This window comes from Anguilla rostrata, chromosome 13, assembly GCF_018555375.3.
Source record: "Anguilla rostrata isolate EN2019 chromosome 13, ASM1855537v3, whole genome shotgun sequence".
Taxonomy (NCBI): domain Eukaryota; kingdom Metazoa; phylum Chordata; class Actinopteri; order Anguilliformes; family Anguillidae; genus Anguilla; species Anguilla rostrata.
Genome location: NC_057945.1, coordinates 3698149 through 3713404, shown reverse-complemented (window position 1 = coordinate 3713404; position 15256 = coordinate 3698149). Strand labels below are relative to the sequence as shown.

Below are 15256 nucleotides of genomic sequence, written 5' to 3'. Positions count from 1 at the left end.
AGACTCAGATTCAGAGTCAGAGTCAGAGTCAGAGTCAGATTCAGATTCAGAGTCAGATACAGATACACATTCAAACTCAAACTCAAACTCAAACTCAGATTCAGATACAGATACAGATATAGATTCAGACTCAGACTCAGACTAAGACTCAGATTCTGATTCTGATTCTGATTCAGTCATTTTACACTGTCATGCTGCATTCAGGTGCTCCTGTCCACATGAACTGAACAATGTGAGTGACTGTAAATGCACCAGAGGAAGTTACATGAGCAGCAATGACATACATTTGAGTGATAGGCGTAGTGCATACGCAAAACAGTTAAAGTGTTACAGTAGGTAACTATGACAACCTAGAACCATGACACAATCATTAATACCTGTGATTACATCACCATATTCAATTATTTTCACTTTTTTCTCACTAGAGCTGAATGAACGGCGAGAGCGTTTCGGAGCACAATCGCCCCGGGACTCACCCTCGGCCGGGGGCAGACCCCGATGTCCCAGCATGCCGTGCGGGGGATGGCCGCCGTGGGGGGGCCGCATGTAAGGGTCCATGCAGGGGCCGGGGGTCATGTTGGGGGTCAGGGGGTTGTACATGGCTCTGCCGTCGGGGGATTGGCCGTTTGGGGGTCGGGGGCGGAGCGAAGAGGCATCAATATACGCCGAACTTGCGGAAGGGGTCAGGCTGGGGTCAGACACAGGGGGAGAGAGCACAGGGGTACTGAGAATCGGAGTAAACGGGACCGGAGACGTGCACCTGTTCAGCCGTCCAGCAGATGGCGCTGACGGCTTTTCCCACTCCGGGGCTGCGGGAGAAGGCTCCCCTGAGCCAGGGCCCGTTACACTCCATATGAAGCGGAAGGGAGCCACATTCCCAAAATTTCAGCTCGTGCCGGGACGGCCCGCATGGGTGGCGTTCCCCCAGCCCTCTCTCACCTCCTCCTTCACTTTCCTTCCTTTCTCCTCCTCCTCCTCTCCTCTGTAATTTCAGCTGTCCTCTCACTCTTTCCAAATGACTCCAGAGTATGAGAGAGAGAGATAGAGAGTGAGAGAGAGTGAGGGAGACGGAGGGAGAGAGAGGGAGAGGGAGAGAGAAAGAGACAGAGAGAGCGAGAGAGAGAGAGATCTCTTCCCCCGTGCACAACTTCCCTCTTATTGCTTAATCCACAATCCCTGTTGCCACATTTGCACCCACTCTCTCTCACTCTCACTCTCTCAAATTCAAATTTAAATCTTGCCATCCTCCCTTTCTCTCACTTCTCTCCCTGCTTCTCGCCATTACCTCTTACAATCCCTCTCTCCCTCTCTTTCTCCCTTTTTCATTTCATCTCCCTTCTGCTTTCCCTCTTTCTCATTCTTTCTATTCATCTTCATCTCCTCTCTCTCTCTCCCTCCCTCCCTCTCTCTCTCTCTCCCTCCCTCCCTCCCTCCCTCTCTCTCCCTCCCTCCCTCCCTCTCCCACTCTCTCCCTCTATCCTCCCTCTCCCTCACTCTCTCTCTCTCTCTCTCTCTCCCTCTCTCTCCTCTCTCCCTCCCTCTCTCTCCTCTCTCTCTCCCTCTCAATTTCAATTTCAATTTCAAAGTGCTTTATTGGCATGACAAATATAGGCACTTGTGTTGCCAAAGCAGTGGTTATAACATACAACTATATACAATTAATCCGTTATATATAAAAAAAAATAATAATAATAATAAAATAAAATAAATAAAATAAAAAAAATATATACAAAAATATCAGTAAGTGATGTTAGGTGTGTGTGTGTGTGTGTCTGACTATCTGTGTGTTATGTGCATGAGTGAATATTATGTGTCTGCTTGTACATGTGTATGCTGTGTGTAAATGTGTGCATGAGGTGGTCACACATTGTCCCTCAGAGTATGGCAGGAGAACACAAATTGTGCTGCTAATATGCAGCAGCCTTTTTCTTCTCCTAATAGGTAGGGTAATCTATCGTCATTGGGTATATCATTGAATTGGGGACATTTCTGGATTATTTTTTGGTAGAATTTTTGGCGAATTTGGTCAAATTTTGTGCATTCCATTAGGAAGTGTTTTTCAGTTTCAATTTGGTTGCCTTTGCACTGTTGGCACAATCTTTTTCTTCTGGCAACCATGATTGTCTGTGCCTGCCAGTTTCTATAGCTAAGTGGTGCTCGCTGAGTCTGTACCTCGTCAAGGTGGTTCTCAGTTTTTTGTCAGTAACTGTGGTCAGGTAGTTCGCTACAGCATACTGTCTTTTTAGGGCCAAATAACATTTCATTTTACTTTGCAATTTTGTTTTAGTTTCCCAGTAGGTTATATAATTCTGTTTCAGCTGTGTTGCAATTTGGTTTATTCTAATTATGTTTGTAGTTTTGTTCTGATCCTGAGCAGGTGAGGTGTTAGTGTGTGTTAGTGTATGTGGGGAACTAAGGCTCAGGACCAGCTGAGTGAGGGGATTGTTTGCTTTGCTCAACTCTTGGTATTGCAGGGCTTTGTATTGAAAATTCTCTCTCTCTCTCTCTCCCTCCCTCCCTCCCTCCCTCTCTCTCTCTGGCAGGGTAACCCAAGCAGGGAGCAGTCAGCCATGCAGAGTCAGGCCCAGTACGGTGGGGCCTGGCCAGGCTGTAATTAGCAGCTGTCAGAGAGCGAGAGACGGACATGGCTCTCAACCTGGGTGGTATGGAGGGAGGGAGGGAGGGAGGGAGGGGGCGGGGAGAGGGAGGGGGAGTGGCTCAGCTCACTATCTCCACAACAATTACAGCGACAAGACTGGGCCTTCGGGAATGCAGTGGGGGGGACGCCAGAGTTTTACACCCCAAATCCAACTGCGCTTCCCGCAAACTCCAAGGCTGAGAGACGGGAATGAAAGCAAAGAGCTGCAGTTATCTTACAGGCCAGCGTTACTCACAGAGAGGGTTTCACAGTCTTACAGGCCAGCGTCACTCACAGAGAGGGTTTCACAGTCTTACAGGCCAGCGTCACTCACAGAGAGGGTTTCACAGTCTTACAGGCCAGCGTTACTCACAGAGAGGGTTTCACAGTCTTACAGGCCAGCGTTACTCACAGAGAGGGTTTCACAGTCTTACAGGCCAGCGTCACTCACAGAGAGGGTTTCACAGTCTTACAGGCCAGCGTCACTCACAGAGAGGGTTTCACAGTCTTACAGGTCAGCGTTACTCACTCACAGAGAGGGTTTCACAGTCTTACAGACCAGCGTTACTCACAGAGAGGGTTTCACAGTCTTACAGGCCAGCGTCACTCACAGAGAGGGTTTCACAGTCTTACAGGTCAGCGTTACTCACTCACAGAGAGGGTTTCACAGTCTTACAGGCCAGCGTCACTCACAGAGAGAGTTTCACAGTCTTACAGGCCAGCATATCTCACAGAGAGAGTTTCACAGTCTTACAGGCCAGCGTTACTCACAGAGAGGGTTTCACAGTCTTACAGACCAGAGTTACTCACAGAGAGGGTTTCACAGTCTTACAGGCCAGCGTTACTCACAGAGAGGGTTTCACAGTCTTACAGGCCAGCGTTACTCACAGAGAGGGTTTCACAGTCTTACAGGCCAGCGTTACTCACTCACAGAGAGGGTTTCACAGTCTTACAGGCCAGCGTTACTCACAGAGAGGGTTTCACAGTCTTACAGGCCAGCGTTACTCACAGAGAGGGTTTCACAGTCTTACAGGCCAGCGTTACTCACAGAGAGGGTTTCACAGTCTTACAGGCCAGCGTTACTCACAGAGAGGGTTTCACAGTCTTACAGGCCAGCGTTACTCACAGAGAGGGTTTCACAGTCTTACAGGCCAGCGTTACTCACAGAGAGGGTTTCACAGTCTTACAGGCCAGCGTTACTCACTCACAGAGAGGGTTTCACAGCAGAGAATTCACTGGCATTTAAGGCATAACTGAAGAAGTCATTTTTTAAATGGTTTTTGAGGATGAGGGGAAGATGAAAGTGAGTATATAACAGACCAATAGAGAGAACGTGGACAAACTGATGCTTTCAAATTATGCAAAAATGTAAACTGAGAAAGTGCATAAAACTCATAAGATATGACTCATAACTTACACAAAACTGTTTGTTGCTCCTGGTTTTTGTTAAAGCATTTTGGAAAGTGGGTGAAGTTGTATTGTCCTTTTAATTCACACAAGTATTATTATTATTATTTGTTTATTTTGAAAATTATAATTATATAGTTTTATACTCAGGGAATAGAGAGAGATTAATATTGCATGTTCCTGCTCTAAAATGATTTTGAAAAATTTGACTTGTCCTGTTATGAAAATAAAGCTTGATTCACTGAGCCCTTAGAAAAGAGAGATAGACAGCCAGAGAAAGAGGGGGAGAGAGGAAGAGAGAAAGGGAGGGAAAGAGACAGGATCAGAGACAGAGAAGAAGAAAGTGAGGGAGGGAGATATAGAGGAGTAAAGGGAATGAGGGAGTGAAAGAGAGAGATGGAAACAGGGAAGGAGAGACAGAAAGATGGGGAAAAGGGGAGGGCATCCCTACTGATCCTACCCTCTGGACGGGTGGCTGGGTGCGGGCTCATACTGAAACAGCCCCTGGTGCGGCTGCATGTCCACTGGCATTGGCGCTCAGAACCCTGGGATAGCACCTTCAAGCCCTGGAGGTGTAGGAAACAGCCAATCAGGGGACAGTCTCTTAAAGAACACAAGGGGCACTCACAGAGAACCACCCTCCACAGCAGGCTAGCACACCTGGGTCCCTTCAGAGCCTTCTCTGAGGTACGCTACCAGTCAAAGCACACTGTGAAACACTCCTTCAGACACGCCAGAGCCAAAATGGAGGACCACAGCAAGAGAGCAGGGAGGCACAGGGAGCCAGTCTATGAAACACTCCTTCAGACACGCCAGAGCCAAAATGGACGACCAGCGCAAGGAAGCAGTGAGACACAGGGAGCCAGTTTGTGAAACACTGCTTCAGACACACCAGAGCCAAAATGGAGTAGCAGCTGGAGGGAATCGGAAGGTGGGAGTGAGTGAAGGGGGGTTTGGGGGGGTGGGGGGGTGGGGCTGCGGTTTGGCACAGGTTCCCTGTGGAGATGAAGTCACGTAAAATAAATAAAACAATAAGAGGAAGAGGAGAATGTGGTCACGGACGGAACCGGGGGGAAGGATAGAGTCTGTTTGATGACTGAAGACAGCAGGGCGAGATCGAGGCCCTGTGGTCGCCCTGGAGAACTGAATTTGGAAACTTTATTAACCATTTAACTACTGCGACGGTGAAGCAGAAAAAAACTCATATTCGCATAAAAAGACAAATTTCACATGCTTGCCCACAATATGTAAGGACAAAACGGAATGATCATAATTTTATTTATTCTGCTATGTTCAGATATTAAAAAGTAATTGATAACATTTTCTCATTCAAATCTAAAAATTCTAGTTTTGCTCATCTTAGGACTGCCCACACATGGACTCTGTACTTTTTTCCTTCCTGCTGTCATTATTTTCCATTAGCTTGTCCCAGCTGACATGGACTGAGGGAGAAACTGTAAAAGACAGAGGGAGGGAGAGAGAACAAGTGAAAGGGAGAGAGAGAAAGACAGAGAGAGAGAGAGAGAAAGAAAGAGAAAAATTGCTGTATTTGTGTGTGTGTGTTTTTTTTATGTAATGCTTTGGCAATATTTACTATATGTATTGAATTGAGAGAGAAAGTGAGGGGGAGAGTGAGTGAGTGAGAAAGGGGGGAGAGAGGGGGGAGAGAGAGTGAGAGAAAGAGGGGAAGAGAAAGAGAGAGACAGAGGGGGAGAGAGCGGGAGAGAGTGAGAGAGTGATGAGAGTAATCAGAGAGCAGGAGGGAGCGCTGGTTTGTAATTTGGAGTCTGAAAACCACCTCCTCATGACGGACAGCTACCTCTCCCCAGGATGTAGAACAAGGAGAATCAGGAGGCTCCTCCATGTTCGTGAGAACAGTTACCTCTACAGCACAGCTTAGGGGAATCACACACACACAGCCGTCAAAGTCAGGTGACAGGGACTCAAACACACACACACACCACACCAGCGGTCAGGTGACAGGGGCTCAAACGCACACACACACCAGAGGTCAGGTGACAGGGACTCAAACGCACACACCACACCAGCGGTCATGTGACAGGGACTCAAACGCACACACCACACCAGCGGTCATGTGACAGGGACTCAAACGCACACACACACCAGCGGTCAGGTGACAGGGACTCAAACGCACACACACACCAGCGGTCATGTGACAGGGACTCAAACGCACACACACCACACCAGCGGTCAGGTGACAGGGGCTCAAACGCACACACACCACACCAGCGGTCAGGTGACAGGGACTCAAACGCACCACACCACACCAGCGGTCAGGTGACAGGGACTCAAACGCACACACACACCAGCGGCCAGGTGACAGGGACTCAAACGCACACACACACCAGCGGCCAGGTGACAGGGACTCAAACGCACACACCCACACCACACCAGAGGTCAGGTGACAGGGACTCAAACACACACACACCACTCCCGCGGTCAGGTGACAGGGACTCAAACACACACACACCACTCCCGCGGTCAGGTGACAGGGACTCAAACACACACACACACACCACACCAGCGGTCATGTGACAGGGACTCAAACGCACACACACACCAGCGGTCATGTGACAGGGACTCAAACGCACACACACACCAGCGGTCATGTGACAGGGACTCAAACGCACACACACACCAGCGGTCATGTGACAGGGACTCAAACGCACACACCACACCAGCGGTCATGTGACAGGGGCTCAAACGCACACACACACCAGCGGCCCGCGGCGGCTCGCGAACCCGCTCCTCTTCATCGCTGAAGGCGGGGCCATGTGCTCGCGTGCGGAGGCGTCGCCGGCGGCAACGGCGCGTGCGCGTTAAAGAGCTCCAGATAGCGCAGAGACGCCCCGTAAGGTTTTTACGGCGGGCGTAGCGGGCGCCCCCGCTGCCCCGCGCCAAACTGAGGCGCATGCCTGTGAAGGGGGCGGAAGTGCTAAATGGAGATCTCTGACTAACCCCCCAGCTGTCCCGTCTAATAAACAACCCCACGGGGGGTCACTGAGGTACTGAAACATTCCGCTACACCTGTTCGAGCCGGGGGGGGTTAAAGAGTCTGTCAGTTCATGTCTGCCGAGGCACAGCGCCCCCTGCTGGACAGGAGTTTGAGGCCTGTGCCGTAGCTTGGAGGACCAAGCTGGGAGAAAGCAGGCCCAGACCCACCACAGGCACTGTTTCGGTAGGAGTAACCTGCTGGTCTAAGCCCCGCCTCCCTGGGTGACAGACAGCCCACAGAGTTGGGCGCAATTCTATTTCAATCCAGTAAATTCAGAAAATGCATTACATTATTTCTTAAAAGATTTCATATTAACGCTCAATTCTTTCCGAACTGACTGATTGAAATGGCTGGATACGTAATTAGACACCAGATGATTTACAGTAGAGTTTTTCTAACATACCCAATGCTACTAACGTACCCAGTGCTGCTAATGTACCCAAATGCTAATTACCCAACGTGAACATATCCAGGCTGCTAATGTACCAACACTGCTAATGTACCCAACGCTGTAACATATCCCACTGCTAATGTACCCAACACTGCTAATGTACCAACCTGTAACATACCCACGCTGCTAACATATCCAACCAAGCTACTAACGTACCCAGTGCTGCTAATGTACCCAACACTGCTAATGTACCAAACGCTGCTAACATATCCACAGCTGCTAATGTACCCAACACTGCTAATGTACCCAACGCTACTAACATATCCACCACTGCTAATGTACCCAACATTGCTAACGCACCCAACACTGCTAACATACCCACCGCTGCTAACATACCCAACGCTGCTAATGTACCCAGTGCTGCTAATGTACCCAACACTGCTAACATACCCAACGCTGCTATCATACCCACCACTGCTAATGTACCCAACACTGCTAACATACCCAATGCTGCTACTCTATGTACCCAACACTGCTAACATACCCACTGCTGCTAACGTACCCATCACTAGCTAACGTACCCAACACTGCTAACATACCCAGCGCTGCTAATGTACCAACACTGCTAACGTACCCACCGCTGCTAACATACCCAGTGCTGCTAATGTACCAACACTGCTAACGTACCCACCGCTGCTAATGTACCCAGTGCTGCTAATGTACCCAACACTGCTAACATACCCACCGCTGATAATGTACCCAACACTTGTAACGTACCCAATGCAGCTAACATACCCAGTGCTGCTAATGTACCAACACTGCTAACGTACCCACCGCTGCTAATGTACCCAGTGCTGCTAACATACCCAACGCTGCTAATGTACCCAGTGCTGCTAATGTACCCAACACTGCTAACATACCCACCGCTGCTAATGTACCCAACACTGCTAACATACCCAACGCTGCTAATGTACCCAACACTGCTAACATACCCAACGCTGCTATCAAACCCATCGCTGCTAATGTACCCAACACTGCTAACATACCCACCGCTGCTAACGTACCCTCCATAGCTAACGTACCCAACACTGCTAACATACCCAGCGCTGCTAATGTACCAACACTGCTAACGTACCCACCGCTGCTAACATACCCAGTGCTGCTAATGTACCCAACGCTGCTAATGTACCCAACACTGCTAACGCACCCAACACTGCTAATGTACCCAACGCTGCTAATGTACCCAACACTGCTAACGTACCCAACACTGCTAACATACCCAGTGCTGCTAATGTACCAACACTGCTAACGTACCCACCGCTGCTAATGTACCCAGTGCTGCTAATGTACCCAACACTGCTAACATACCCACTGCTGATAATGTACCCAACACTTGTAACGTACCCAATGCAGCTAACATACCCACCGCTGCTAATGTACCCAACACTGCTGCAGTGATCGCTGCATGCACATGCCGCAGCACCGATGCGTCTGCGCTCTCATGCAGGGTAACCCTAGCCCTAACTGCAGTGACTGCAGCGAGGCGCTGCGCTAAATGCACCATTCTAGAACTGCGCAGACACACAGAGCTCGCATGCCCATTACATCATTCTGATGCAATGTGTCCACTGGTAAATTAACTACGCTGTGAAGGGTTTGTCTCTCTCTCTCTCTCTCTCCCTCCCTCTCTCTCTCTCAGGCCCGCCCTCCTTCTGGAAAGATCCAGCCTGCGTATGGCCTGCTGTTGGGATTTTCCTGCCCCAGCTCTGTAACTCTATCTTAACTGATTACGTGGAGCAGCCCCCACCTACTCCAACTGGGGGGGGGGGACCGCTTCTCTGGTCCTCCACGGCGAGCATGGTAGAGCAGCAGCGTGGTACATTAGCAGTTTGGTAGAGCAGCAGAGCAGTAGAGCTGCAGCGTGGTAGAGCAGCAGCATGGTAGTGCAGCTGTGTGGTACAGCAGCAGTTTGGTAGGTCAGCGGCGTGGTAGAGATTAGCAGTGTGGTAGACCAGCAGTGTGGTAGAGGTAAAGCAACAGTGTGGTAGAGCAGCTGTGTGGTAGAGCAGCAGCGTGGTAGCAGTGTGGTAGAGCAGCAGTGTGGTAGAGGAGCTGTGTGGTAGAGTAGCAGTGTGGTAGAGCAGAAGTCTGGTAGAGCAGCAGTGTAGCAGAGTAGCAGCAGCGTGGTAGAGCAGCAGTGTGGTAGAGTAGCAGCAGTGTGGTAGAGTAGCAGCTGTGTGGTAGAGCAGCAGTGTGGTAGAGTAGCAGCAGCGTGGTAGAGTAGCAGCAGTGTGGTAGAGCAGCAGTGTGGTAGAGTAGCAGCAGCGTGGTAGAGCAGCAGCGTGGTAGAGTAGCAGCAGCGTGGTAGAGCAGCAGTGTGGTAGAGTAGCAGCAGTGTGGTAGAGCAGCAGTGTGGTAGAGTAGCAGCAGCGTGGTAGAGCAGCAGCGTGGTAGAGTAGCAGCAGCGTGGTAGAGCAGCAGTGTGGTAGAGTAGCAGCAGCGTGGTAGAGCAGCAGTGTGGTAGAGAAGCAGTGTGGTAGAGCAGCAGTGTGGTAGAGTAGCAGCAGCGTGGTAGAGTAGCAGCAGTGTGGTAGAGTAGCAGCAGTGTGGTAGAGAAGCAGTGTGGTAGAGCAGCAGTGTGGTAGAGTAGCAGCAGCGTGGTAGAGCAGCAGTGTGGTAGAGAAGCAGTGTGGTAGAGTAGCAGCAGCGTGGTAGAGCAGCAGTGTGGTAGAGTAGCAGTGTGGTAGAGCAGCAGTGTGGTAGAGTAGCAGCAGCGTGGTAGAGCAGCAGTGTGGTAGAGCAGCAGCGTGGTAGAGCAGCAGTGTGGTAGAGCAGCAGTGTGGTAGAGTAGCAGCGTGGTAGAGCAGCAGTGTGGTAGAGCAGCAGCAGCGTGGTAGAGCAGCAGTGTGGTAGAGTAGCAGCAGTGTGGTAGAGCAGCAGCAGCGTGGTAGAGCAGCAGTGTGGTAGAGTAGCAGTGTGGTAGAGTAGCAGTGTGGTAGAGCAGCAGCAGTGTGGTAGAGCAGCAGTGTGGTAGAGCAGCAGCAGCGTGGTAGAGTAGCTGTGTGGTAGAGTAGCAGCAGTGTGGTAGAGTAGCAGCAGTGTGGTAGAGCAGCAGCAGTGTGGTAGAGCAGCAGCGTGGTAGAGTAGCAGTGTGGTAGAGTAGCAGTGTGGTAGAGCAGCAGCGTGGTAGAGCAGCAGCGTGGTAGAGCAGCAGTGTGGTAGAGCAGCAGTGTGGTAGAGTAGCAGTGTGGTAGAGCAGCAGCGTGGTAGAGCAGCAGCGTGGTAGAGCAGCAGTGTGGTAGAGTAGCAGCAGTGTGGTAGAGCAGCAGCAGCGTGGTAGAGCAGTGTGCAGAACGGCTCGCTTACGGATCAGCACGTGAACGCACGCGCTCGCCGGGCGACACCAGCCCAGAAAAAAAAGCGCAAAGTTTCTTAACTAGCCAAGGGTTATGCACACTCATCTGAAAGCGTTTTGTTTTTCTCTCCATTTTTCCCTCTCCTGCCCCCCTTCCTCTCCCTCTCCCTCCGCTCATTCCTGCTCCCGCGACCTCTCTCTCCCCCCTCTACCCCTCCCTCTCTCCCGCCCGCCCTCCCTCCCTCCCTCCCTCCCGCCCGCCCGCGTGCAGCGAGCAGTCGAGGTGGGTGTTCTCGAGCTGTTATGATTCAGAGACGATAATGGCGGCAGTAATGTAGCCAGCCGTTCCTGATGTGGCTGGACCCGTGGGGGATACGGAGGGAGGGAGGGAGGGCGGGAGAAAGAGAGAGGGCCCAGGATTGAGGCCTAGGCCAACCACAGCCACGTTCAATCCCTCATTCTCCCCCTCTTCTCTCCCTTCCAATCCCGGTGTTTTTCTTTAGCGGTAAGTTTGTTTTTAAATTCTCTCCCTGTTTTTTTAACCCCCCAAACTCCTGCTCCCTCTGCCAGCCCCCCCTCTCTCCACCGTCTCTATCCCCTCCTGTCCCAGCCCGGCCCAGCCGATACCCCCCCCCCCCCAGATAAATTCCTCCCAGCTGCTGTCTTACCCCAGCAGAGTGGCCTCCAGTGATTTGGAGGTACCAGAAAAACGACCCTCTTCCCCTTAAAAAACGGTCAGCAAACGTCTTTTTTTCCCCCCTCTTCAGAAACGTAAACGAGCTTCTCCAGAGGGCCAGTTAGGTGACTTTCCACGCGGTGAAAGTCCCACTCTGCTGCTCATCCACGTGACTAATTTACCGGGCTTAACTGCTGCATGAATCCCCTGAACGTCGCGTTTTACGAAGACGTGCGGCACGAACGCTGTCTACGCGCGACCGGAGGACGCCGCGGAAAAACGCGCGCGGCGCCCGGCTCGGCTAACGGAGACCGAACGATCAGAGGAGCGGTGAGCGAGACCGTTTAGAGTCAAAACCGCTGAATCCGGGGGTGTCCGCTCCTATCCGAAAAGGTGCGGGGGTAGGTTTCAGTTTCTGCCCCGCACTAAAACGCCTTGTTCAGCTAATTAGCTAATGATGGTATTCAGTCAAGACCATGATATGTAGAATCAGGTGACCAAGGTAAATATTTTGTCAACGGAAATTCTGTTATGCGACACCGCAACTCAAAGTCCTACAAAACCAGAACCGTCTGTACTTGGGAAGCAGAGAGGAGAGAAGGAACACAGGAGTTGCATGTCTCGCGAGTCTACGGAATCTGTAGCGATACAGAAGTGCTTGTTACCCATGTTACCCATGCATGCTGTCCAGATGTGTCTTTAAAAGCAAACCTCCCAGGACTGTTGCTAGCAACAGACGGTAAACCTCTCGCCTGAAGACGCAAAACACCAGTCATGTGCCCCCTGAAAAGCAATGTCCGCCATTTTGAGTGTAGTTCATAGGCGCTTTTTGTCGGAAGGTATTTTTGTAGTTTTTTTGTGGTTCAGCCAAGCCCTGTGGGATACCTAATGCACACCTACACCTGTGGGTCCATGTCACCAACCAAACGGCCTGTGGGACAGAGGTGCTCGAGGAGTACCCGCCAAACTCCGAATGTACAAAAAGACGAAGTGTGAAACTCAGCGTTTTATCGCCTGATTCGGTTGGCGGAATCCTCCGTCCTCGCGTGACGTCGACGCCCTTCGGTGCGTTCTGCTCTCCACAAAGGCCTACACCTGCTCCTGAGCACCAGCCGACTGCACCGCGGTCACTCGACACCCTACAAACGTTCAGCGTGAACAAACTCAAACACAAAACTCCCAGAAAGTTCTGCCAGAGTATCCGAAACTGAACCCCGAGTAAAGGTGTTTAAGTCGCAGTCTGAGGACATAGTGTTAAATGTAGCCTAAGTCAGTGTTTCTCAACCCGGGTCCTGGGGAAACCCACTGCCCTGCATGTTTTAGATGTCTCCCTGCTCCAACACACCTTCTCCAACGGGCTTCTGCAGAGCTTGATGACGACCCATTCATTTGAATCAGGTGTGTTGGAGCAGGGAGACATCTAAAACATGTAGGGCAGTGGGTTTCCCCAGGACCAGGGTTGAAAAACACTGGCCTAAGTGAGGCTATTCATGTAGCCTATTCAAGCCAGAATAAATGCTCGAGGTTTTCTGAACTAGATGTCTTAGAACCTCTTACTTTTCCAGGTTTCTTTGGTGGAAGGGCAGCATCCGGTGGACATTTTGAATGAAGCGACTGACAGAGCGATCAATTCTTGTTTACTTTGTGAGCGTACAAGGCTAGCTCATCACTGAGCCGGCCCAGGGTAACATCAGCTGATACAGAGAGGGGGGGAGAGAGAGGGGGGGGGGCAGGATTGACTGTGTAGTCATTGTGAGCTGCAAGAGACTGAGACAGAGATGCACTTTCTGTTACACTGCACAAAATATGAAAATACAGGTAAATAATGTTTCCCACACTCTCTCACTTCTCTCTCTCTCTCCTCTCTCCACCTCCCACTGCACACCCTCTCCTGCTATCCCAAACTCCCACAAACATCCCCTCCAGTGCATACCTGTGGTTTCCTCTCTCCCTCTCTCCCTCCCTCTCTCCCTCTCTCACACGACATCTTTCTTTCCATTCCCCTCCACCTTTCCTTTCTTCCCTCCCTCCCCCTCCCTCCTCCCTCCCTCCGCTTTCTCGGCCACTCCCTCCATCCTGTCCTGAAAAACGTGCCTCTCTCTCCGAGCTCTCCGAAGCAGGCTGCGTGTTCGGCTGGGCCCCAGCTCCCGAACTGCAGCTCGGTGTGCGACTTAGAGAGGGGGAACGGGACGAGAGCAGAGAGAGAGAAAGAGTGAAAGGATGGAGACAGGAAGGAGAGAGGGAGGAATGGATAGATAGAGCAGGGGAGGGAGCAACTGCAAATCGCAGCTGGCCAACAGCTGTAGCACGCAGAATAAAGGACCAAAAAGAAAGACAGAAGAAACCATGCCAAGAAAACAGCCTTGTCACCGTAAATCCAAAAAAAGAAGAAAAAACGCCAACATTTCAACCTTCACCACTGACTTTGATCCCCCCTCCGCATCTGCCCACTTCTCTCTCTCTCTCTCTCTCTCCCTCTCTCTCTCTCTCTCTCTCTCTCTCAGAGCAAGGTCACCTCTGTCACTGAGGAATACATGCTCCAGCATGGAAGGACGGATGGACGGACGGACATGGGCACCGCCAGACAGACAGACGATCTAGTCCCCTCCCGCAGAAGCCAGAACAACCCACCAACCAAACCAAACACCTGTCCCTGCAACACACACACACACACACACCAAACCAAACACCCGTCCCTGCAACACACACACACACACACACCAAACCAAACACCCGTCCCTGCAACACACACACACACACACCAAACCAAACACCCATCCCTGCAACACACACACACACACACACACACACACCAAACCAAACACCCGTCCCTGCAACACACATACACACACACGCACCAATCCAAACACCTGTCCCTGCAGCACACACACACACACACACACATACACACACCAAACCAAACACCCGTCCCTGCAACACACATACACACACACGCACCAATCCAAACACCTGTCCCTGCAGCACACACACACACACACACACACACCAACCAAACACCTGTCCCTGCAGCACACACACACACACACACACACCAACCAAACACCAGTCCTGCAACACACACACACACACACACACACACAACCAAACACCGCACACACACACACACACCAACCAAACACCGTCCCTGCACACACACACACACACACCATACCAAACACCTGTCCCTGCACACACACACACACACACACACACACCAAACCAAACACCGTCCCTGCAGCACACACACACACACACACACACCACACCAAACCAAACACCTGTCCCTGCAGCACACGCACACACACACACACACACCAAACCAAACACCCGTCCCTGCAGCACACACACACACACACACACACCACACCACACACACCCGTCCCTGCAATTCCGCGAAACCACCGTGATTACAGGCATAATAATAATAATAATAATAATAATAATAATAATAACAATAAGCCAAAGTGGGTTATGTGTACTTCAGTCACACTATTTTCAGTTCACAGGAACACACACAAACGCACGTGATACTGAGCATTCACAGACCTGAAAGAAGACACCACTGTAGTTTCTGATCAGTAATTCAATGTGAGATTGCTCTCTTGGACAGGCATTGGCTGGATGAGCTTGCATGCATAGACTTGTTTTTGTGAGACAGTCAGATTGCTATCTGTGCAGAAAGTGTGTGTGTGTGTGTGTGTCTGCGTTTTCCATGTTATGTCATCCTGTTCCTGTAGAAAACTCCCTTTCCTAGGGGAGAAGGTTGGCCATTT

At 51.0% G+C, this 15256-nt stretch overlaps 1 protein-coding gene across 8 annotated transcripts in view; it reads right to left on the bottom strand.

Moving 5' to 3' along the window:
- gli1 (GLI family zinc finger 1) overlaps window positions 1–15256 on the bottom strand; it is an 89259-nt gene that overhangs the window by 22554 nt on the left and 51449 nt on the right. For 6 of the 8 annotated variants that reach the window (XR_010324871.1, XM_064304846.1, XM_064304842.1 and 3 more), the window contains exons 2-3: window positions 4506–4611; window positions 477–688 (exon numbers count right to left, since the gene is read on the bottom strand). Coding sequence is in view for 7 of the 8 variants with exons in the window: in XM_064304846.1 (XP_064160916.1) it covers window positions 477–688; window positions 4506–4576 (283 nt within the window). In the remaining variant the exon portion in view is untranslated. The remainder of the gene's footprint in view (window positions 1–476; window positions 689–4505; window positions 4612–15256) is intronic. The other 2 variants (XM_064304850.1, XM_064304848.1) reach the window with 1 other exon arrangement.